General features: G+C 33.0%; 2 protein-coding genes across 4 annotated transcripts in view; one reads left to right on the top strand and one right to left on the bottom strand.

Annotated features, from left to right (window-relative positions):
* The window catches only part of LOC118195268 (uncharacterized), an 83,984-nt gene that overhangs the window by 41,244 nt on the left and 19,699 nt on the right, over nt 1–23,041 (top strand). The gene's annotated exons all lie outside the window — the stretch shown is intronic.
* LOC118195258 (uncharacterized) lies at nt 854–22,020 on the bottom strand. Its single transcript, XM_035366525.2, has 5 exons — nt 21,877–22,020; nt 20,194–20,558; nt 15,447–15,856; nt 7,684–7,832; nt 854–1,474 (listed from the first exon to the last, which is right to left on the bottom strand). Exons 1-5 carry the CDS (start codon nt 21,896–21,898, stop codon nt 1,284–1,286), a joined length of 1,137 nt encoding a protein of 378 aa, XP_035222416.1. The 5' UTR covers nt 21,899–22,020; the 3' UTR covers nt 854–1,283.

Below are 23,041 nucleotides of genomic sequence, written 5' to 3'. Positions count from 1 at the left end.
AAAACGTCGATGAAAGTTAACGTGTAAAGACCCTGCATTGCTTAGGATGCTTACAAGTTTACACTATCACATTTCTTTTACCATAAAGGTTTGAAAAAACTACAGTATTTAAATATTATTCAGGAAATTTAAATCCTTGATTAAACTGGTGACAAATTATGTTGAAATTTAATTTATATGATTCCCTTCCATAAGGAAATGGAGGAATGAGAACAATCAGAATGTAAATATGTGAAGTCATTAGGTTTTCAAGACAGAAGAGAAACACGCTTCAAATAAATCATAAAAGTGAAACAACAACCTGTGTTAAGCGTAGATTTTTAGCACAGAAACTCTACCAGTTTTGAAGGCGAACAAAGTCCTTCTTCATCAGGAACAAAATAAGTTCCAGATTTCTTTGCTCCTGATGAAGAGGAACTTTGTTCGCCCTCGAAATCGATAGAGTTTATGCTAAAAATCTACTTCTATCACAGGTTGTTGATTCTTTTATGATTCGTTAGTTTTTTTTTTTTTTTTTTTTTTTTTTTTTTTTTTTTTAAGCCAGAAAACAAACAATTAGCGATGCCACCACCTAAATGCGAAAGCCGGACATCCCGCTTGCTAGCTGAATGTGCTTTCAATTAAACCCCGAAGGTACACGGTAAGAAAGGAGAAAATTCCTTACAGGTGGAGCTAAAGAAATACAAAATTTTGAGCTAAATTGTTCAGTATTTTGATAGTTGCTAATAGTTGGCCCTGATTGCTAGAAACGGAAATAGTGCTGTAGAGATAAGATTAAATAAGGTCACAAATTTCTATTGCTAGTATTGATTCTAATAGGTAGTACTGAATGGGTAGGACAGTTATCCAAGTGTTTAATGGCTTTTCATCCTTTATTTTGAATTAACAGACTACATATAGCTAATAATACATAATAATAGCACTAAATTAATATGGAATATGGGAGCTAATATTTGCGGATGATCCACAGATACTTACAAATGTATTTCTGATGAAAGTAAGTTCTTATACCTTACAAAAATGATAGCAATTAATTCCCAAAGAGGTGTTAAAATATCTTATTTGAATGTTAAACAAAAAATATTTGTTTCAAATAGTATTTAAAGAAAATGAAGAAAGAACAGAAAAAATCTTGCTGAATTGAACTCTATGCTGTACATTAAAATATAGCAGTACATAAAATATTAGATGCGAGCTACAGTGCTCGATAGTTCAATGCGGCCATGAAAATATGGGAGAAATGCCCCGAGTATTTTTAATGTATCACAAAGTATATGATAATATTACAAATCCTCCTGGCTTTCACACATCAGATCCTTTAGCCGAATTAAATACAAATCGATGTTATGAGACAAGAGCGAAGGTGGCCTGGTAGCGCATTCACCCTTTATGACTCTTTCCTCGCTTTCTATCAAAATACTTGTAGAGTTGCTGAACATCCATTTCAAATCGCAGTTGCATTCCACGAAATTTCCTAAAAGGAAATTCAGATTTCAAACTTTAACATGGTATTGTAATTTTAGTTCATATTAGATCATAATAAATTTGAAATTATTAAACCTATCGTCATTTTGTTACCAATTAATACAAATTTTCTGGAATGCAGTCGATTAAGAAAGTCTCATTCATGCTATTCAAAAATCTTAATAAGCACATTTAATTTCCTCGATAACTCTATGACAGTAATACTGATCCTGTAATCAGTACCTCTAATCTAATTTCATCGGAAGATGTTTTAAATACCATATACGAAATTACCTCCTTACATAGGCTGAACTTTTCCATTTATAAAGCATTATATTAAAATTATTTGCCTAGGTTACTTGCGAGAGCTAAAATTTTGAGAAATGTATAATATTTAAATTTTATTCATCGATCCAAATTATTTATTAAACTGGCTTCAAATTAGGATTCTTAGATATTTGCAACAGTAATTAAATTGGCATAAATTTTTAAATCCAAATCCAAACCTCAGCTATCTGGTTAGTATTCTAGTCATTATGTAACGATTTTGATATTTTTGTGTGATGGTACATTTTTTTCTTCCAAGGCTTTCTTGTTTCAGAGAATTTTTATAAAGTCCAAAGGGGATTTGTCCTTGAAGGACTAAGTTTTCATTTTGCGTTGAATCACTATAAATGTACATTTCACTTTTCAAACTGTTGCCACCAAATGTTAGAGTCCTGCATTATACTTGAAGAAATTAAATAATGAAAAATCTGCATAAATGTATGTTTATTTCTCGCATTGTGATAAAACAACGGTACATACAGCCATCGAATTTTGAATGACGTAAATCTCCTACGAATATGGGCATGTGGAAGACTAAATTTGAAATTTGGAATTTGTTTTATTATCGATTTCATATTTTGTAAGATTTTAACGAATTTTTTATTGACAAACTCAAGGATTTCAAAGCGAGCAATGACAACACTCTATGACGGGGGAAAAAAAAACCTTTTTATCTCTAGCGGGCGCTTTTTATTTCCAGCGGGCGCGGAACTGCGTATCGGAAATTCTAAAGATATGCTCATTTTAAAAGATATGCTCATTTATTTTGCGATATTACTACCGAACTGAATTTCATGGTTTAAGTGCAAAGAACATATATTTAATAAATAAAGGTAACGCACAAAACGTTAAAAAAACACCGCTTTAAACGTAATTTAAAATCTGAAACCTTTCAGTTTTTTTTTTTTTTTTTTTTTTCTTGATCAATTAGACAAAGCCCAATGCGAACTCACCTGAGAGAAGAGCTACCTACGTGGATCATATTCTAAGGAAAATGCCATCTCCTCCCAGCGGCTGAATGCTTGAGACCGCTGAACATTAGATTCAAATGCTGTCGAATGGGCTGGCTGCATGAATGCTTTTATGGCTTTCCCATGTCTAACACAAATACTAGCAAATTTCCTTTAGAAACTGCTTCACTAAGCCATTTCTTTCTTCAGGCAGATAACCTCTATCTCTTCTACAATAGTAAAATGATCTAAATTAAGCTTCAAATAACCGTAAATTATTTCAAACAACGTAAACTAATTTAAATACTCTAAATTAATTCAAGTTATATATGCACAAAACTACGAAAGTATTCATCCCACCTTCTAGCCATGATTCGTAGAGAGGATTGCAATCAATTATTTTAGATCATGGCAAAGCAAACGAGGGCCATCTGGCTTATAGAACTGTGCTTTCGTGGAGAACGTTTTAGGAAAAACTAATTTGTTTTCACCTTACACATAGGAAAATCAGGAAAACTTTCATGCAGCCAGCCCGTACATTGGGGACTTGAAAGGTCATTTTCATTACATGCCTTTCAGAAAAGAAAAACCTATTATAACGAAAGTTAAAAACGTTTTCCAAGACAGCTTTGAAATTGGTCTCATGGCAAAGTGTATGTAAATTGACTAAATAATGTTATCGATTTCTAATTTCAAATATCGGCTTCTCAAAAGCCATTAAAGTTGGAAGGAAAGCAGAGGGTTTTATATAATTTTATAAAATTCTTAAAAATCGAATATGATTATTTAACACACACACACACATATATACATACACACACACACACACACACACACATATATATATATATATAATAATTTATTTCCTAAACAGTATTGATTAATTGATTATATTATCTCCTAAGTTTAATTAAAGTAGAATTATTTTAAATTAGAATTATTTTAAAAGAGTGAATCCATACTGGTAAGTTATATTTTGAAAGATGTTTTGAAGTAATTTGAAAGCAAAATGTTAATAATGTTTTAACGGGGACTGGAGTTAAATCATCATGAAGAATAAAATTTCAATTGTAAAAGGAAAAATTAAAAACATGTAATCATTGTCATTGATCGGAAATTAGTTGACTTTTCAAGGGGAACAAACCAACTCCCGTTCAATGAACAATAATTGATAAAAATACGTAAATACGAAAGTGTTTCGTCTTTACTCGAGTTATAAGTTAAAGCCAAATCGGCAATTCTAGTCAGGCCAAATATTTCCGCGAATAGAAGGGATTATGAACCAATGCTGATACTCAAAGAACTTATTCTTATGAAGCATTTTAGTCAATTCAATTTGGAGTAAAAAGCAATTACTGTAGAGAAATCCTAATTAACCCGAGTAACCGTCCCCGACACTTTCATGTTTATGCATTTGAGTTCTATATTATTTGTAAAAATTAAACATTGGAAATTGTCATTATGAAATCGAATTCAAAGTAAAGTTGAAATAAACATAGAAGATTACAAAATAAGATAAATAATACAAACTTTGTAAAAACAAATCAAAGACAATATAAAAATAATATAAAAATAATATAAAAAATAATATATAAGAACAGTGAATGTACATGAAGATATAAAGGCCAGAAAAGGTATTAAGTAACTTACATTCTTTCTAGTGGGGGAGTTGGCAAAGTGTTCTCTTCGTGTCTGACTCATAAGTGTAGGGTGTCCGAAAATTCTTAGCGGCAGTGGGGGCTTTGAATAATATCAGTCGGTAAGACTTGGGTGAAGTAATTTATGGTAGTGGGTGGGACTTGGAATTCTTGAGGGATGTATTATGTGGAGTTCTTATTTGAGTGAGACTGTCTGTTAAGATTTTTTTGAAAATACTAGTGAATGGAAATTAATTAATTTCTGCCTAATTGTCGTGTCGCAATGATTAAGAATTTAAGAAAGGAAAAAGGAATTTTCACTGTCCAAGAGCTATTAGACAGTCTAAAGTCATGAAATAGGCCCATTTTTTTAATATGTTTATAATTTTAATATTTTTTTAATATGTTTTAATATGTATTATAATATGTTTATAGTAATTTCAAACAGTTTCACATTAATCATCGTACGCTAGCCATCAAAGTAAGAAATAAAATGGGAATAATTCCGTTTCTATGAGCTTCTATCATGCAATGCAATTTTTAGAATAAGTGATGGCTATTAGAACTTCAGAAGAAAACAGGTACAGTTCTAGAGACATTAGTTTTTTTTTTTTTTTTTTTTTTCTTTTTTCTTTTTTTTTTTTTTTTTTTGAAGCAGGCAAGATTAAAAATTAGCAACGCCTTCGCCGAGAGTTGAACTGCGAACCTCTCAATTACGCGCTGAGCGTGCAGACCATCGCAGCACGAAGGCACGCTAAGAAGGTGGGAGAAATACCTTATACAATGACCACACTTTGTGCTGACGATTCCCCTCAAATTTTATTGAATATTAAATTAGTATTTATAAGTGTAATTTGTACTAGAATAAAAAATGTGTCTAATGACCATGTTTTCTATTGGCAAATAAATTAAATAATCTAAGACTAAATTTGTTTTACCTTTTTTTTGGGTTCTAACATTAATTATGTGGGAAAACTGATTTGTTATTTTTATGCAACAGCCCTGATAAATTCATTACTTATTTTTTAAAAATACAATTTGTTTATGTAAGAATACGCACGCCCTGAGTAATGTATAAAAGCGCCAAGAATTACTTATATATGTGTTAATTAATAATTACTAAAGCTAAAAATGTCATACCCTTTTTTGTTTACTTTAAATGTTTATATTTGTTCAAAAAATTGCTTTGTTATTTAAAAACAATGCAATTATCTAGCCGTGATTCTTGAAAATTTTATTTTAGCTTTTGAATATTCTTGAATTTCATCATGCAGCCATTATTGTCCTGAATTTATGAGACGTGTCCTCCAGCCAGTTTCATGTTAAGGCATGGACTTGCGGAATAACAATGAGCTTTAAATAAACTATCACTTCCGACTGGCCGTTTGCAAACAAAATCAATTTTATTTATAAATGAATGTTATTACAAACTATTATTTATAAATGAATTATTATTTATAAATGAATGTTATACAATTATTGATCTATTGTCCCCTACAAAGGATAATGGAAAACTATACCTGCTCATGTACACATCAGTCCTCATACTTTGTTTTGAAAATATCGCATCGACTGTCCTCTAGTTATATATTGTTTTGGATTCACAAACTAATAACTTAACAAGAATTTTTTACAGCAGCAGTTATCCTTAGAATTCCTAATAGAGTGTTTTGTCATACATTTATTCTTATGTTTGATATGTTTTTTATATTTGGTATATTATTTTTTTTAAATATAATACTTAGCGACAACATTTGATAGCAATATCCTTTTATTTCGAAAGTGAAAATTTTGTTTGATACGAACACAAAATTGAGGATTGAGGCTAATACATTTAATTGTTTCATAACGAAAGTTCGACTTCATAATGAATATTTCATCCGTTTATCAGATTTATTCCTAATAAGTTTAATACGTTATTCTCAATAACATAATTATTTTAAATATCAAATTTGAAAAGTTTTGAATTACCTTTTTATATATTTCTCTATGGAAAATTCTAGAATTTCAAGTGAAGTATCACTTGCAGTTCATCGATTTCAGTTAAAATCTAATATGTTCTTCTCATGAATACAAAAGTCTTAAATACTAAAACTGAAAAATTTCTGGATTCTATTGTAATATAGTTTTTCATAACTATTGTGTGTTCGATTAAAGTACCACTTCCGGTTGTACATTAAAGGCCTTATTAGGCTTTCTGTAAAGTACTAGTTCCTGTTTTCCACTTGTACCCAAAATCTAACTAACTCTGTACATGAATACAAAAAACTTCAACATGGAAAATGAAAATTTTTGGAAGTTTCATATAAGATTCATAGCGGATGAAAAATTCATTTACGACATTAGTGTAAAAAAGTAAAGACATGTTGTGGGGTCTCTAATTCGTACTTATTCACTGAAAACTAATTATCGAATTTCTGGACTGAAAACATTACCTACTGTTACGAATTTTGTATATATGTAACTAATTTTAGTGAAATTATACGTGAAACTGTAGTATTTTTGCGTAATGTAACATGAAATGCTTGAAAGACACGAAGCTCTGCCGGAAAAATAAGTCTATTTAACATTGAGGTAAATGGCTATCTCATTAAATTGGCGAGACATCACCAAGGTGGCGATGGTTCTTGGCGACAATTTTTTTCGAGAAATCGACAAAAGTCGCTATCTTGGCAAACATTTGGCGACATTTTGCGCCGGTTCCTGTATAATTGTAATTGGTCTAAAGGCCTATGGAACTGTAACTGTATCTACCCCTGTATAACTCTATATGCCTTCCAGAAACTTCGAGAAATGGAAGGGATTGGAAATTTTTCAGAGACTGGGGGAAACTATATAAGGCCGGAAAGAGCTCATCATTTCTCACATTTTTAATTTAGAGTTGTATTCGGAGTAGTGAGAGATCTTCATGTGAACTTTGCTCTGTAAATGCGCTTCGCGTTGAACTGTGCTTAACGTTCTTAGTAGTTTTTAAGTGTAACTACTGATTGTACTCTGTGATACTGAGAAGTATGTATGTGTATTTATGAGGAAAGTTCCAAAACTGTAAAGCGTTTGTTTTTGTAAAAATAAATTTTATTTTTTTGAAAAGCTGTCACTGGTTATGTGTTCATTCAATCCATAACGAACCCGTGTAGCAATATGTATATTGTTTGGCAGGAGGTAAGAAGTAACTCGTTTTGTGCCACTAACAAATCATAATAATTTACAACCTTGTGTAAAACCGTTTGAATGAAAAAAAATATGTTTAATAGTTGCTACTGATGCAAAGGGAGACTGCAATTGATATTACTTTCAATACTTACCTATAACACTTATGTATTTCAGCTTCCACCAGACGCTTTTCCAAGGTTTTTCAGGCATAGAAAATAAAAAGTTGTAGCTGACGTCCACATATTTTAAGGAAGTCATATTACTAAAAATATCTTCTGGCAAATATTTCATGCGGTTCCAGCTATAACAGGAAAAGAAAAAAATAGTGAATTTATCTATTGCTTTTATACAAGTACATTACGTGATACTTTTATTTCGAGATATAATTTTTAAGTTTTTAACTACTACTTTCTGTCTCTTTTAATAACAGCATGTTTCATGCGACATCAATAAAGGTTTCAAATAGATATTGGAACTTAATTAACATACTGACTTTAAAAGTGAAGTGTTAGTGAAATTTTCCTCAACAGAAGATGAACACTGCGTCTACTTATAAATCAGTACTTAAAATTCAAATTAACTCTAGCATAATACTAGCAACTAAGTTGTACATAACTTACAATTTAAAATACAGTAACTAAAATGTTAAATAAAAAAGATTTTGCAGCTACTGCAATCATAAACAAATCAAATAAATTATTTGCAAATCCAAGGTTTTACTCTAAACTCGCGGAGAAAGGTTTTCATGCCTGAGCTAAAATTCTGGTGACTCAAGAAGGCAAAAAAACTTTACTAATTAAATTTTGAGTATAGTTAGTATAAACAAAATAATAAAAAGGAACATAACCGCAAAATTACAGAAATAAATTATTTAGTAATTTATTTCAAAAGGGGCGCGAAAGGAATCGGTAGTACTTCACTCATTAAAGCCACAGCGTAAGCAAAACTAACATTCTCTGTATACAAAACAGGCCCTTTAACGGCGATACGAATCAATACTTTATGGGTTTTCTCAACACCTCCTTCCGATAATTTTACAAAATTATCACTATTTATTTATGCAAAAGGAATTCAAATATCTTAAATATGAAGTACATTTACCCGATATAAAGACAAACAGCAAATGGATAACCCCATAAAATTAACAAGCGTAGTTAACAACATGAAAATTCAATGAGTAAATATCACTGAATCTTAAAAAGTAAATTATAAGTAATAATTCGATTAATTAACTAAAAGTTATGTAAGTAAGCATGAAATATAAGAGCATTAAGTAAAAAGTAACTAATTTTTTAGTTCTTTTTTCAATGGGATAATTCAAAGGGGTATATCAATTCCACATGTATCTCAAAGGCCAAGCGTGATCGTGCAAGATCATCACGTCCTTTCAAAACTTAAATTAATCAGTCTAAATCCTACAAGACCTTAGATTTGACTATTTCTTCAAGTAAAACTCTATCACCAACTATAAGATTCTTTTTAGTGTCAGGTGTACCGAAGAAATGAGCATTTTTTAAGAATCAAAACGGAACCGACTTTTCCATGTTTTAAATATAAGTACTGTCTGGTGTTGCTTTCGTTTTATTACACTTTCTGTTGTCGAAGAAGTATTCAGGACCTCGGCAAAGTTGTATGGATATTCATTTTTATGTCTTATCTTATAAAATCAGCTGGTATAGGCGGTTCGGATTCATGTAAGTCATTGCAAACGTAGGTCATCGATCGTTTGTTCGCAACATTTTCAGCTTCTGTCAGCATAGTCAAAAATCTTCAAAATTTAGTTGAACTTTGTTCGAAATATTTTAAATTCATCACTATTCCTTAATTTACTTTATAAGGCGTTCGTAAAATCCTCTCTACCATGGCGTTAGCTCCACAATAAATTTTCAGCTCAAGTCCTTCAGTTGCTAAAAAATTTCGAAAGTCTACTCCTTTAATTATGCTGTCAAAATACTGAAAATATTTGTATTTGAATGTTTTCGTGAATGTTCCGAATAAAAGGTGCAACAATTACTTCTCGAGATAAAACCTCGGAGAGCCAAAATGAATTTATTTACAGATATATTGGAAATGAGTTCTAGAGGTAACCCCCGTGTAAGGGCGTTACCTCTGGAACTCGCAAGCGCACGGGAACAATACGATGTATAATTTATATGAATGCCATTTCCAGATTTGACCTATACAGAAGCTGTGAAATCCACACTGGTAACATAAACTAGGTGGTGTTTCTGCAATCCAGTCTTTATGTAACTGAGCTGCCATTAGAATTTGTTTCCAAGTCAGGAAACTGAAGAAATATGCAACGTTCGTGAGATTCGAACGTCGTTCCCTGGGATTCGAACTCCGGCCCTTCCGAATAGGCGTCGAGCGTGCTTCAAGTTGTACCATGAAGGCTTGGGGAACGAAGGGAGAAAATACCTTATAGGTATTTGTAGAAAGAAACTATGAAGCAAAGACGGGGTTTTTGCAATGTTCTTTACCCTGTGACTGCTCTTATTTTAGGACGTGAAATCATTAAAAAGTATAAAAAATCATTGAGATTTTTCAATATTTTTTTGCATATTTGGAATTAAATGCTTTGCTATGTTCTAGGGTTCTTGAAATTACTAACTAATATTAACATATCAGGTTTTACGTGTATTAAAATTTTCCTAAAATGTTGGTTGGATGATTATTCGAATATTTCAAAGAACACGAGAGCTATCTACCTACGGCGAGGGATGCCTTCCTGGGGCTCTTTTTAAAGAAAACTGGCTCATACCCATGTTACACATGGCGAAAACTAACCATACAGTCAGCCCATTTGCTTTACTTCGAACTCAGATATAACTATCAATTTCAGCAGTTTTGATGATTAAAAATAAATCTGTTGTGAATTACCTCGCTTGACTTTAGGTAGCTATTGCTGTATTTCTGAGAAATATTTCGTATGCTTTTAGTATCTACATGTATTGTTTGATGTAGCTTTATTCCAGTTTACTATAAAACCTTCAACTATGGTTTGTACAGAAAAGTCATTTAAGAGGTTCATAGTCAATTAAATGTTATAAACTGACAGACCATATCGCAAAATATAAAGTTCCAGAGAAAAGTTCAGTATTTTAATGATTCCCTTCTTTCCAATAACCGATAGAGGTTCTGATATTGGCAACTTTGATTTAAACTTCTGTATTTATTTAATTGAGACATTGGGAACTTTATTTTTGGGAACTCAAATTGAGAAATTTCTTTCTTTTCATTAATTTTAATTTATTATTTTTAATTTGTATTTTTCTGATTTTTAAGCGATATCTCGACTAGAGTGACTGACATTTTGAAACATAAATCTTGAATTTATGTAGAAATTAAAAATTAGAGAAAATTTACTTAAGAATGCAATTAAAATGTCATGCAATACAATAACAGGGCCACCGCGTATGTGGTTTGAGCGTGTTTAGTTTTGGAGGTAGATATACACTCCAAAACACTATAAGTCGATTTTTTTAATTGATTTCATTACTCCATGATAACGTAAAAGTGAACCTACTAAACTAAAAAACTAAACTCAGTGGCGCAAACAGAACTAATGGGCCAAGGCCTGCAGTGCCCTAAAATCTGCTTTCTTGACCGTGGGCCCTAGGGTGCGTAAGCATGTGCCCTGAACAAGTGGTCAGTTTGTCGCAGAGCCCCCAGTGTTTATCCCCCAAGCGAATTTGGTACTCATTTTATCGACCCAAGGGATGGAAATCAAGGGATGAGAGGCTGAGTCGACCTTGCCCAGCCCGGGGTTCGAACCCCGGACCTGTGGTGCTGCTGCGCGATGCGCTAACCACTGCGCCACCGGTCCTCAAAAGTGAACCTAAGATATAGAAACTTGATTGTTCAGATTTTTCTTTAACTCTTCATTTCTGACTAAAGTTCAAATCTCTAAAATGTAGTCTTTTCTAGAAATGTGATAATAAAATACACTAAGAATAATCGAATCATAGGCTAAGAATGTTATGTAAATTAATGAATATGAGTTATATATTAATTAATATGAATTAGTGAGAATACATGTAAATTAATTGATATGAGTTAGTGAGAATTATGTAAATGAATTAATATGTTTGCGCTTTTTGCAAAATCAAACTCATTTGTTTACCTGATTATGGCAAAGGGTGAGGGCTATCTGCCTAAGATAAAGATGCCTTCATAGAAGACATTTTAATAGAAATTATTCATATTTATTTTGCACAAGAGGAAAAGTTAAAAAAAAAAAAAAAAAAAAAAAAAAAAAAAAAAAAAAAAACACCCATGTAGCTAGACTGTTTTCCGGGTATTTCAAGAGATGATAAATATAAATACGATTCGTGTTTCAGAACACCACTGAAGAAAAAATAAAACGATTAAAATCTCGCTAATGAGAATAGAGAGACTGCTAGAAATAGTATGAGAGTGTGGAAGGAAATTTTATAGGAAAACAAATAGGGAAAAGTCAAACACTTCCTGATTGATAATGATTTCAACTGATAGCGTTTTCCAAATGAAAGCGATGATCTGCCGATGTAATTCCAGCCATCAAGCAGAATGTAGTAGGGGAAAAGTTTCTCATTAAATCTGATCCAATGACGACGTGAGAGTAAACGTAAGGCTTCTTTGAATAAGTCACTTTCGTGCCCTGTGTTTGGTTACATCCTTCAAAACATTCTGTGATCGGAAGTCTCTAAAATTGCACGTACACGACTACGGCATCACGTTTAGTCCTCTCAAGAACGAAAAATTTACCCGCTTCCTAAAATTTTTTGAACTTCCTAAAGAACAAGTCCTTTGACATATATAATTGGAAGCTTTTCTTTCCTTAAATGTCTCAACCTGGATCCAAAGTTTGTGCCCGAGCAAAAGACAGACTTGCATTCAAAAGTTAGAATTGCATTTTAAGGAATATTTATTATTAAAATAATTGTTTTTGCTGAAATTGTGGTTAACTTACATAAAAGAAGTGCCGGAGCCTTTTTTTATTTAGAGATCGGGTCAGCTCCGGCTAGAATTACGATTTATATCATTGCTCGGAGCCAGGCTTTGACGCACTTTAAGTGTGATAGGACGCAAAACATGGTTTCCTTACAAACAGCTCCCTTTTAGCAACTTATTACGCATACTATATTTGCAAAGTTGAGTGTGGCTGCAACGAATGTCTTGCAACACGGGCTGGCATCAGTTGTCTATCTCTTTTAGCAATCTTTGACAAATAACGGTACTGATAGATTATTGTGGCCGTTTTGGACCTTCACCTGATTATCTGCAAGCATCATTAGTATTGATATAATTAGTTTCAGATTCTTTATGTCCCTTTTGGCTATTTTTAAGTCTTAACTGACTTGCATCAGACTTTGACCTTCTTTCATTCTGCAAGTCCTACCCATTTCTTACAATTTGTCAGATGCCTTCTCAACATATAAATTTTTTTTTATTTCTAATGTAATTTTCTTAATCTTTGCTTATTACGGTTACTGCATTTATCATTCATTATTTTAGTTCTCTTTGTTATTTTCCACCCATCCCATTCACTTTCTTTTCAGCTCTTTATTTTTTTATTCTAAATCAAGTACGGCTCTGAAACTAGTCCAACTCATATCCGCTAATCCAGAGTATTATTTTTTACCTCCCTAGTCTCAACCAATAGAAAATTCCTGCTTCTGACTTCACAGCTACGCCACTACAGCTCCTACCATAGCCGGAGCTTTCCATCTTTCACTTTGTCGCTTCGATTTCCTGATTTGACTTAATGTTTGTCTCATCATCTGGAGTAATCTTTCATTCCAACGTCACCATCATCCGTATACTAGACATAAATTGCTATCGTTTTTTTCGTTAAGTCCTACACACAGGATCGGACTGATGCTCTGGCGCCTGCGATAAATGACCTAATCACTTAAGTCATGTTCCACCTTTCATTCGCGAACATTTTATCCAGTTACTCGTATATTCCTTGAAATCAAAGTCTAAAGTAATAGTTTTAGTGAAATTATATATGAAATTGTTGTATTTTTCTGTATGATGTAACATGAAAATCTAGAGAGACGATGCTGTACCGGAAAAATAAGAATACAGAGGCACGTGTATTAAAAATTGAACAAATGGCTATCTCACTAATTTGGCAATATACCGCCAAGCTGGCAAAGGTTTAGTCACCAAACCTGGCAAGAAATCTTCAAAAATTGCCAAAATTGGGGATATTTTGATCCGGTCCTTGAATCACTGTAATAGGTACTTAATTGAATAACTGTAATTGATTTCATATGTAACTGTAACCGTACCCGGCCGCCTTCATATGCCTTCAGTAATTTGAAGAAGTACTAGACAATTCTCAGCGGCTGGGTGAAGACTATATAAGACGGGGGAGAGCAGCTGCTCTCAGTAGTTCTAGTTATTTGTTAGTTCAGTGTGAGTTCGGAGTACTGAGATATCTCCGGGCTAGATTTGATGCGTGGATGCGGTTTGCATTGCATTGTGTTTAACGTTGTTATTAGTTTGAAGTGTAATTACTGATTGTACTCTTTCATATTGTGAACACCTGTACGAGTATTTCTATAGAAAGATCCAGAACTCCGAAGTGTTTCTTTTGATAGAATAAATTTTATCAACCTATCGTCGGACCTGTGTGTATTCAATCTATTTTACGAACCTGTGCGCAAGCAACAATACCTCTCATTGGACTTCTCTTAATTAATTCAAAGCACCTTTAATTTTTTGTCCTTGTCTATTTAATTTTATGCGCCGGTATACTTAATCAGAAGCCCACTGACGTTCTAAACTTATATAAATTTCTTTAATTAAAATTTTACTGTTTGGCATTTAGTTACTTATTTTGCTTCAAATTTAAATAAATAACTAGGTAACGAATATAAGTGGTAATTCACAATTTACTATAATAATTAGTGTTAGTTAAAATTCTTTTCCACTCCTATAAATAAGAAAGATTATATTACTGACCACCTTAGACAGTTGGCCTTGCAGGTACTAGGCAATATCCCCAAAAATGCTACCAAGATCTCCACAGATGGCAGCAAAATTGCTGACTATTCAAGTAGCGGTATTTATATTGAGACCCCCGCCCCCAAGGAAAAATAACACTCCGTCAAAGTAATCCAGATCAATGTTCAGTTTTCAGAAGTGAACTGATAGCAATCAACTCGAGACTCGACGCTGTATTAACGGAGGATAATTTTGAAGATCTATGGATCTTATATGATAGCCGAAGCTCACTTCAACATGTTAATAATTGGATTTACGTGGGCGATAAGACTAGTATCTCTGGCCTACAAAAACTATACCTAATTTCTCAGCATCATGATATTTATTTTCAGTCGATCCCATCCCATGTGGATCTTTATGACAACAAAATGGCAGACAAACTAGCAAAGGAAGGCTGTGGCCTTTTAATTCCGTCCTCTTCCGCCCTTACCTATCTAGAAATATATTCTCTGAAAACATTACAAATCATGGTGGAGTGATTGGGCCCTCCCCCACCCATCTCTGGTACCTAGGCAGCAGGCCTTGTTGGACTCTAACCTTTGAGTGTGACAGGTGCTCCCGAACTGCGCTCTCACTTGCGTATTGCCATCGGTCATATTATCAGCATCTCTTTCAAGAAGGGCATGAAAATCTTTGCCACATGCACGAAGTGCCGAGAACATCAGGCGTCTGCCGAGCACATAATAAATTGCTTGGGCCTCTCTATGGAGGATATTTATTCCAATCCCCTCCATGTGCTCCTCTTTCTTAGAGTCAACGGTCTTTTGGACGTTGTCTGACTTTGTCATAAACCGGAGGAAAGCAACAACAACATAAAGTTCAATGCAATACAATATTAAGATTCTTGCTTGCAAAAAGGGATTTTTCTTACGAGTTTAAAAAACAGAAATAGTGTTGTTACATAATATGGAAGAATTACCTGATATTTATCTTCTTAAGATATTTAGGCTTAGATTCAAAAATATCTCTTTTGATGTTTTCTAGCATGTTGTGAGACAAATCTACATAGCGCAATTTGTTCAACCTTCGGAATGCACCACTTTTTACTTCCTGAATAACATTCCGTGATAAAATGATTGTTGCTAGCAGGGGATGCTTATTCGTGAATGCACAAGCTTCGACACTCATCAGGTGGTTTTCTGATAGATCCAAACCTTCGAGTCGAGGCAGTTCTTCCAGGCCTTTCGTATTAATGCTACCCAGAGTGTCTTTGGTTAGAGACCCAGTCAGAGAGCAACCCATAGCGGTCAACCAAGCCAAGCTTTTTTCTTGACCATCGAATGGCTTTCCTTTCCAGATGAACTCTCCGGACAGAGCAGTATTCTTAATCTGGAACGAAAGAATGTTAGAATAATGATTTTTTTAGTATCATTTTATTTCAAATATGTTTCGATGCTGAAAAATCTTCGAAGGAATATTAAATTTTCCTGAAGAATACAGTGATACGTAATTATTACATAACGAACGAAAACAACAGATAATTGAAATCAAAGATATCAACATTTAGAATTTTTTTTTAGACTGAAAGTTTGCGGTGAAAATACCTTCAAGAGCAAAGATATTACAGATTCAGTATTAATTTAGACATTTAAAAAAATTGTACAACGTTAGATTTTACTTCTTAGCATTTTCTGATATACAGTTTGTTATTGTTTCTTTGCCTTCGTTGGTAAAAAGACATGAGTTTTTTCAAATGAAAAAAAACTAGTTCTTCAATAGGAAAAATAGTATGGAAAGAAGCAGGACCCGATTAAGACATCTGAATGCTCTAAGCACTTAAAAATTTTTTTATACTTCCATCCCGCATCCTTTTATCCCAATTTTTTCCATTCCTTGTCTTTCGATTCTGATTTAGTTGCACAATACATTCCACAGCAGAACGGCTATGGAAAATTTGTCTTATGGCCCTGTCTTTGAGTCCCTAAGCCCTTTTTTATGGTGCCCTTCCTCTTTCATGTCCTAAGCATGTGTTTATTTTGCTTAATGGTTAATCCAGCTTTGGAAAGAAAGTGGCCAACTTTAAAATAAGCAAGATTAAATCACAGCCTGGAGTTAAAGAAGGCTTTATACTTTTCAGAAGATGTACGTCAAAATTTCTGGAAATTTTCTGAAAAATTCCTTGAAGAGTACTTTTTTTTTGGGGGGGGGGCTCATTACAGAAAAGGGATTTGTCAGCTTCTATGACATTGTAGAGACATTAGGTATTTTTGGAAGCAGGCAAGATGAAAAATTAGCAACGTCTTCGCCGGAGATCGAACAGCGGACATCTGGAATACCGGCCCAGCGTGCAGAATCACTACACCACGAAGGCACGCTAGGAAGGCAGAAGAAACGCCTTATTACATATCTATGCATGATAAATGAGTTCAAATGGCAGCTGTGCAAGTAAAATAAAAAGTGAAATAAATGCTTTTTTTCTTAAACAGTAAAAAGATCGTAGCTGAGTTATTTACTTTTTCTCGATCTTTTTCCTTTTAATTTCACAATTGTGTATCTGAGGTTTATTAAGTTTAAATTTATTCATATTTCTGATTACAGTATATCACTGAAGAATGGAAAATGCATCACTTCTCATGTGGAAAAGTATTATATAACTCTTGAAAGCATATCATTGAATTTTAACAGCTGATTAACTACAAACAAACTAAAACAAATTTAATTTGAAGGAAAAAGACCACATTTATACTTTTGTATGATCTATTTGCTCTGGGTTTTTGTTTTGCATGATCTATTTGCTCTGGGTTTTGTTATGGTCGCGATAGAGAAAAAGATGTTTATTGTCGCATTAGCGCCAACACACACTACAAATGAAACGTATCAGTTATCCGCAGCAGTTATAATGATTCCGTATAGTAGATGAGTCCGTTGCTGCAATATGGCTGCTTCTTTTGTATAACGCGATATTTAATTCAGCAGATTTTTCGGTTAATTAGTGGGTGGCAGCACCAGCCGGATGTTTGGTTTTGTTTCAGTGAAGTATATTGGAATGAAATGGCTATGTTTTTTATAAATATTTTTTCTGTAAATATTTTGTTCTTCTTAGTTTGTAAATAGCAATGCGAATGAACTTAATTTACAATTCTGATTCATTTACCTTTATATCTATATCTATATCTATCTATCTATCTATCTATCTATATATATATATATATAATAAGCTTAAATTAAGCTCTGGGGTAAAACCGATGAATACCACAAATTTATTGACCTCCCGTCCAGATAACAGAAGATAACCAAAGAATGAAAAAAAGTTTTCTTACTCATTGTTCTGCAAGATTATTTTATATTAAATGTTTCACAGATTTTGCTTTCGATAAGTACCAGTTCTCATTTCGTGTTTATTGCTTATCGATAACTTCTGCTTTTAAAAAAGTGAATGTATTTTTAGTTAGACTATACTGTCTACATCAACACGAACAACATTATCTTTTACTTTATATGCTAGTATATGTATAATTTTATTGCATATTTTCATATAGTTTTTTTGTCTACTAATGGCATAAATATTGTATTATTAAAATCTTTAATCAAAATTAACGTTGGAAATGTGAGAAGGAGAAGAATAAATCATAATGGTGTTGCAGAAAAAAAAAGGCGTAGATTAATAGAAATTATCTTAAGAGATAATATATAATAATTTCGAGGAAAAAACGTTGATTACATTAACTCGTATTAAGGAACTGAAATCTATTATCTAAACTACGAAAGAAAGCTTCCCCTCAAATTCGAGAGTAGAATACGGGTTCGATTCTGGGCAAATGGGTTGGCTGGAAGTGCGTTTTCGTAGTTCTCCTCATGTGTAACATGAATATGAGCCAGCTTCCCTTAGAGAGTTCACCAACCAGTGGCCGAATGGGAAAGTCGCTGAAAACTGGTAGTTCGACCTGGGGTCGAATTCTGGAAACCGGGCTGACTGCATGGCCATTTTCATAGTTTTCCGCATATGCACAAGCCACGTTTCCTTAGTGTAGTAGAAGCCACGTATAATCTTGCCTATCCAAGTCATGCAGGAAGGCATCTCTCTCCGTAGGTACATAGCCTTCGCATGCTTAGCCCTAATGAAATAAGACGTACAATACTGCCGAGAGTAATAGATTCAAGATCGAAGTAGCCAGAAGGCAAACAAGAACCACTAAGGACTGCCAGTCGCCTAAAATAATTATAAGAAAAAGCATATAATGCTTTTAATGAATCCATCTCATTAATTTCATAAAAATATTGAATATTTCTAATTACACATAGCATGATTTTGATGCCTGTTTATTTAAATCACATTAAAAAGTAAAAAAAAAAATATTTCTAAGAACTGTGTTTATTGCTTTTAAATCTCTTAGTTTATTACTCAATAACCTTTGAGATTAAATTTCAAAGTATCTTAGGATTTACTGAATGGCAACAAGCTGCACAAGGAAAATAAAATTTTATTTCCGACCGTGGCTACACATCGCTTTCGTAGAAAAGTGTTTGTTAATTAAAATTCAAAGATAAATATTTTACATTTTTCCGAATGGCAACAGTCTCGCTCACTGAATATAAAATATTTTATTTCGAACAGTGTTGCTACTGCTAGCTTTCAAATCGTAGAGTTTGTTAATAAAAAAATTCATTAAAGTTTTACGAAATATGAAATAAATAATAAAACAAATTCAAAATCGTAAAAAAGTACCGTTGTTTTTTTCACAGTGCATGCATGCAGAGGTTATTCATTGTTTAACTTATTTAAAAATGATACCGGGAGATAATATTTGGCGCCAACAATTTGAAAATCATACTCTGTTTATAGTGAACCAACGCAAAATTCCATTTCGAGACTAATAGCCTTTTTTGAAATAAATAAACTGTAGAAAGTCCTTTACGAAAGTACCCCTTCTCTTAGGCAGCATCCCTTCTCTTAAACAGACAGCCCTAGCGTCCTTTGTCATAATCAGATTTACCAAACCAAACTATCGACAGTAGATAATGCTACTAGAGCCGTTTCTGAATACGCTAATAATTTTAAACTGAAATTAAATTCAAACTGTAAAAGATGCTGAAAAGAAAACTATAATGAATTTAGAAATTAATTAATATTTATCAGCAGAGAGGATAATTAATTCGCAATCCAATTTTTTTTTAACTTGATACAAAATATCGAAAATGACAGTGAAAGATTATGGCTTTTTTATTCGAAATATTGAATAAAGCCTTAAAAAATCATTTAGAAAACGAAAATCCATGATGAATGCCTACCAATGATGAAATGAGTAGAACCGCTCAAGGCCAAGGCTTAAGATCTCCATGAAACAGCTTGACGTTGTGAGATTTTCTTTATTTTTCTCCAAGTGAAATGTAAAATACGAATGAATTTCAAATCCTCCACGAAGGCATCCTTCCCTTAGGCAGTTAAATCATGTGCTTAGCCAATTAAATTAATTTAAACTCGCTTAATCATCATAGACAGTAAAATCAAACAGACGTTGGAAAATAATATGATTTGTTTCCTATCATTTTGATTAATAATTATCAATTCATTTGACTTAAATTTATTTCTTTACTTGCGTATTCACACTATTAATTAGGACAGAATTCATAGTTAAAAGTTTTAAGAAGAATCCTTGATGGAAAACATTTAACGAATGACTATAAAGACTAAAAATAAGAAATTCTGAAAAATAATTCAAATTTACCTGAAAATGTTTTACCCTAACGTGCTGGAGCCAGTGATAGGGTAAATTCACAATTGGCTGTTCTTTCTCAGATGGGACATTCAACACTGTCAGCCTGTCTACCGATTTCCTGTAAAGTCTTGAAACAACTTCTTCCAAACTTGATCGACTGCGTGTCACTAAGTTGCACTCCACAATGGTATGATGGTAATAAAAGCGCTTTTCTGGTGCAGTCGTTGGTGCAATCGTTGGTGCACCTGCGCTTTGATTAGACCCACTGAATCCAACATACTCATTCTCACAGGTGCAAAAAGTCGTCAGTTCATATGGACATATATCACTAGCAGAAGTGAAAGGAGTCGAGCAACATATCAGCAGACAAATACCTTTTGGAAAACAAACTATTAGAATGTAAAATAAATGGAAGAAAAATATAGCTTACTAGAGAATTCTGTGACAAATTAGAAAGCTACTTTTACCAATAATATAAGATTAATGTTAAATTTTCTATTAATTCTTAATGACCGAATTTATAGTAAAAATTATGCCGAATTTATGCTACCTCATGAAATTGGCGGGATAGCTCCAAGCTAGTGACGAGCTTAAAGACGAATTTTGTCTCCAAATTTGACGAGAAATTTCGTCAGTCGTGACAACCATTTGAGACATTTTGGTTCGAACCCTGTATAACTGTTAAAAGTCTAATTCCTATGTAACTGTAACTGCTTCCAGCCTTATATGTAGCTATAACTGTATATGTCTTCCTACAATTTCGAGAAATCGAGGATACTGGAAATTTCTTGGCGGACGGGGGAAATGATACAAAACCAGAGAAAGCATCGGTTCTCAGTTCAATTCAGAGTTGAGTTTAGAGTTTAGCTCAGAGTATTGAGAGCACTGACACACAACTGTAATAAGAGATTCAATACAAATATCAATATAGATCAGGAATGAATTCTAGATGGTACTGGTAATATCATGTATAATATAAATCATATCATTTTTAACTCATTTTTATGGTTAAAAGAAATAAATGGGGAAAAAAAGGCAATTATATCATTTTTAGATGTCAAAAAGAAAGGAGAAAGGGAAATTTGAACTTTTAAAACCAAAATAGGAATGAAAAATTTTAGAACAGTAAGAGAAAAAGCTTGAAAATGTCTTGTTGAATTTAGAAACAAGTTCAGTATTACATCGATTTTTATTACAGGGCAAAAATGTGGGATAATTAACAAAGTTGGTTAAGACAGATTACACTGGATTGAATTAGTTCATTATGGCAAAGCGCATTAAATCTCTGCATGCGAGATAGGATTCCTTCTTGCAGTGCCGAACCTCAGTCGAGCGATTCTTAACGAGATGGCTAACGAGTATTCTAACGAGTATTCTTAACGAGTATTCTAACGAGATGGCTGCATGAGAGTTTTCGTGTTTTATTTTACGTAAAGCGTAAATACTAACCAGACTTAAAATGTCCCGTACGAACACACATTTCTCTTTAGGCGGACAGTTCTTGAGTATTTTGCCATAATCCAATCGAATCTTTCTCGGAGAACTTTTTAAAGGAAATTAGACCATATTTACTTTATACAAGAAGAAAAAGCACTAAGCCTTTACAATAAGATTAATAATAGCAACAAAAATGAGACATATATACAGCGTTTTTGTGGACTCGATGAAAAAATATTAATAAAATTAGTTTACCCAGTTTGTAGATCGTCTTCATCCTGCTTCTTTTTATCGCTGTCCGTTGAAGGATGATTTTTTAAGTGATCAAGGACCATTACAGTAAACGGCTGAATCAAGTTTAAATAAACTCTTTAATCTCATCTTCTTGCCATAATAATAGATTGTAGATAACACACTCTAACTGATAATTTTGTAGAAGGGAAACTTCTTTAGCAGCTGAAAAATACGTTATGGAAAACACTTTACCGTAATGAACTTATCCTGTCTGTTGTCCAGAAGTTAGTTGAATTTTCGTATAGTAATATTCATTTACAGAGTGAAACTATTATGACTGCTGCACTGGCTGCACATTTTTAAGTAATTAATTTATTTATAATGGTTGTGACAGATGCATCAAGTAGTAAAGATAAGTTTACACACGTCTCATGTTTAATTATTAGATAATAGCTATCTACTTAGCTCAATTAGTAAGCTACTTAGTCGCGAGAAAATAAGTCCTGGATTGTCAGCAGGTGATCAAATCTATACACTAGCTACCATTTAAATTAGGGCCTTTAAAAGATAAAAAATTCTTTCATCGTCATCTTGTTGGGCTAGGATACATTTCGCAGTAAATAACAGTAGGGAAAGGGACCAATACAACTTCGCACATCAATTAGTCAAGGTCGAATTATGAGAGTCTCAAGATGAAATTAGTCTGGAATGTTAATGGCTGCGGGAAGTGCGTTTGATAAACACATGCTCTCTGCGTAAGTAGTATGGGGGATGATCAACGAAGAATAATATTTCAAAACACGTTTTACCACCTAAACTCTTTAATGTTTATAATTAAAAAAAAAACTCTCTTTTTAACCAATGTGGCATTATTTTAAAAACAATACGTCTGACAGTGACATTAGCATTGTCACTGGCTTGAATTCCCCAAGATTCAGTACAAATGTATATTGTTCGACACAGTTTCCGGTAAAATAGTTTCCTTTCAAAGTTTTCATTTTTCCAGGCCTTAATTCCGAATATTAAAACTGAACGCTCACAGATTACAAGAAGAAACACTGATAGAGATAATAAGACTAAAAAAAAGCCCCTAAAACAGAAAAATTAATTTAGAAAATCTGATGTTGATACCACATGACTTTCTTGCACGGCCTTTTAAATTATACACACTTTTTGCTGCACTTCA

Source organism: Stegodyphus dumicola, chromosome 6, assembly GCF_044657685.1.
Source record: "Stegodyphus dumicola isolate Sdum_Otavi_A_Nest chromosome 6, ASM4465768v1".
Classification (NCBI taxonomy): Eukaryota; Metazoa; Arthropoda; class Arachnida; order Araneae; family Eresidae; genus Stegodyphus; species Stegodyphus dumicola.
The sequence above is the reverse complement of the archived record's forward strand: the minus strand, read 5'-3'. Positions and strand labels throughout refer to the sequence as shown.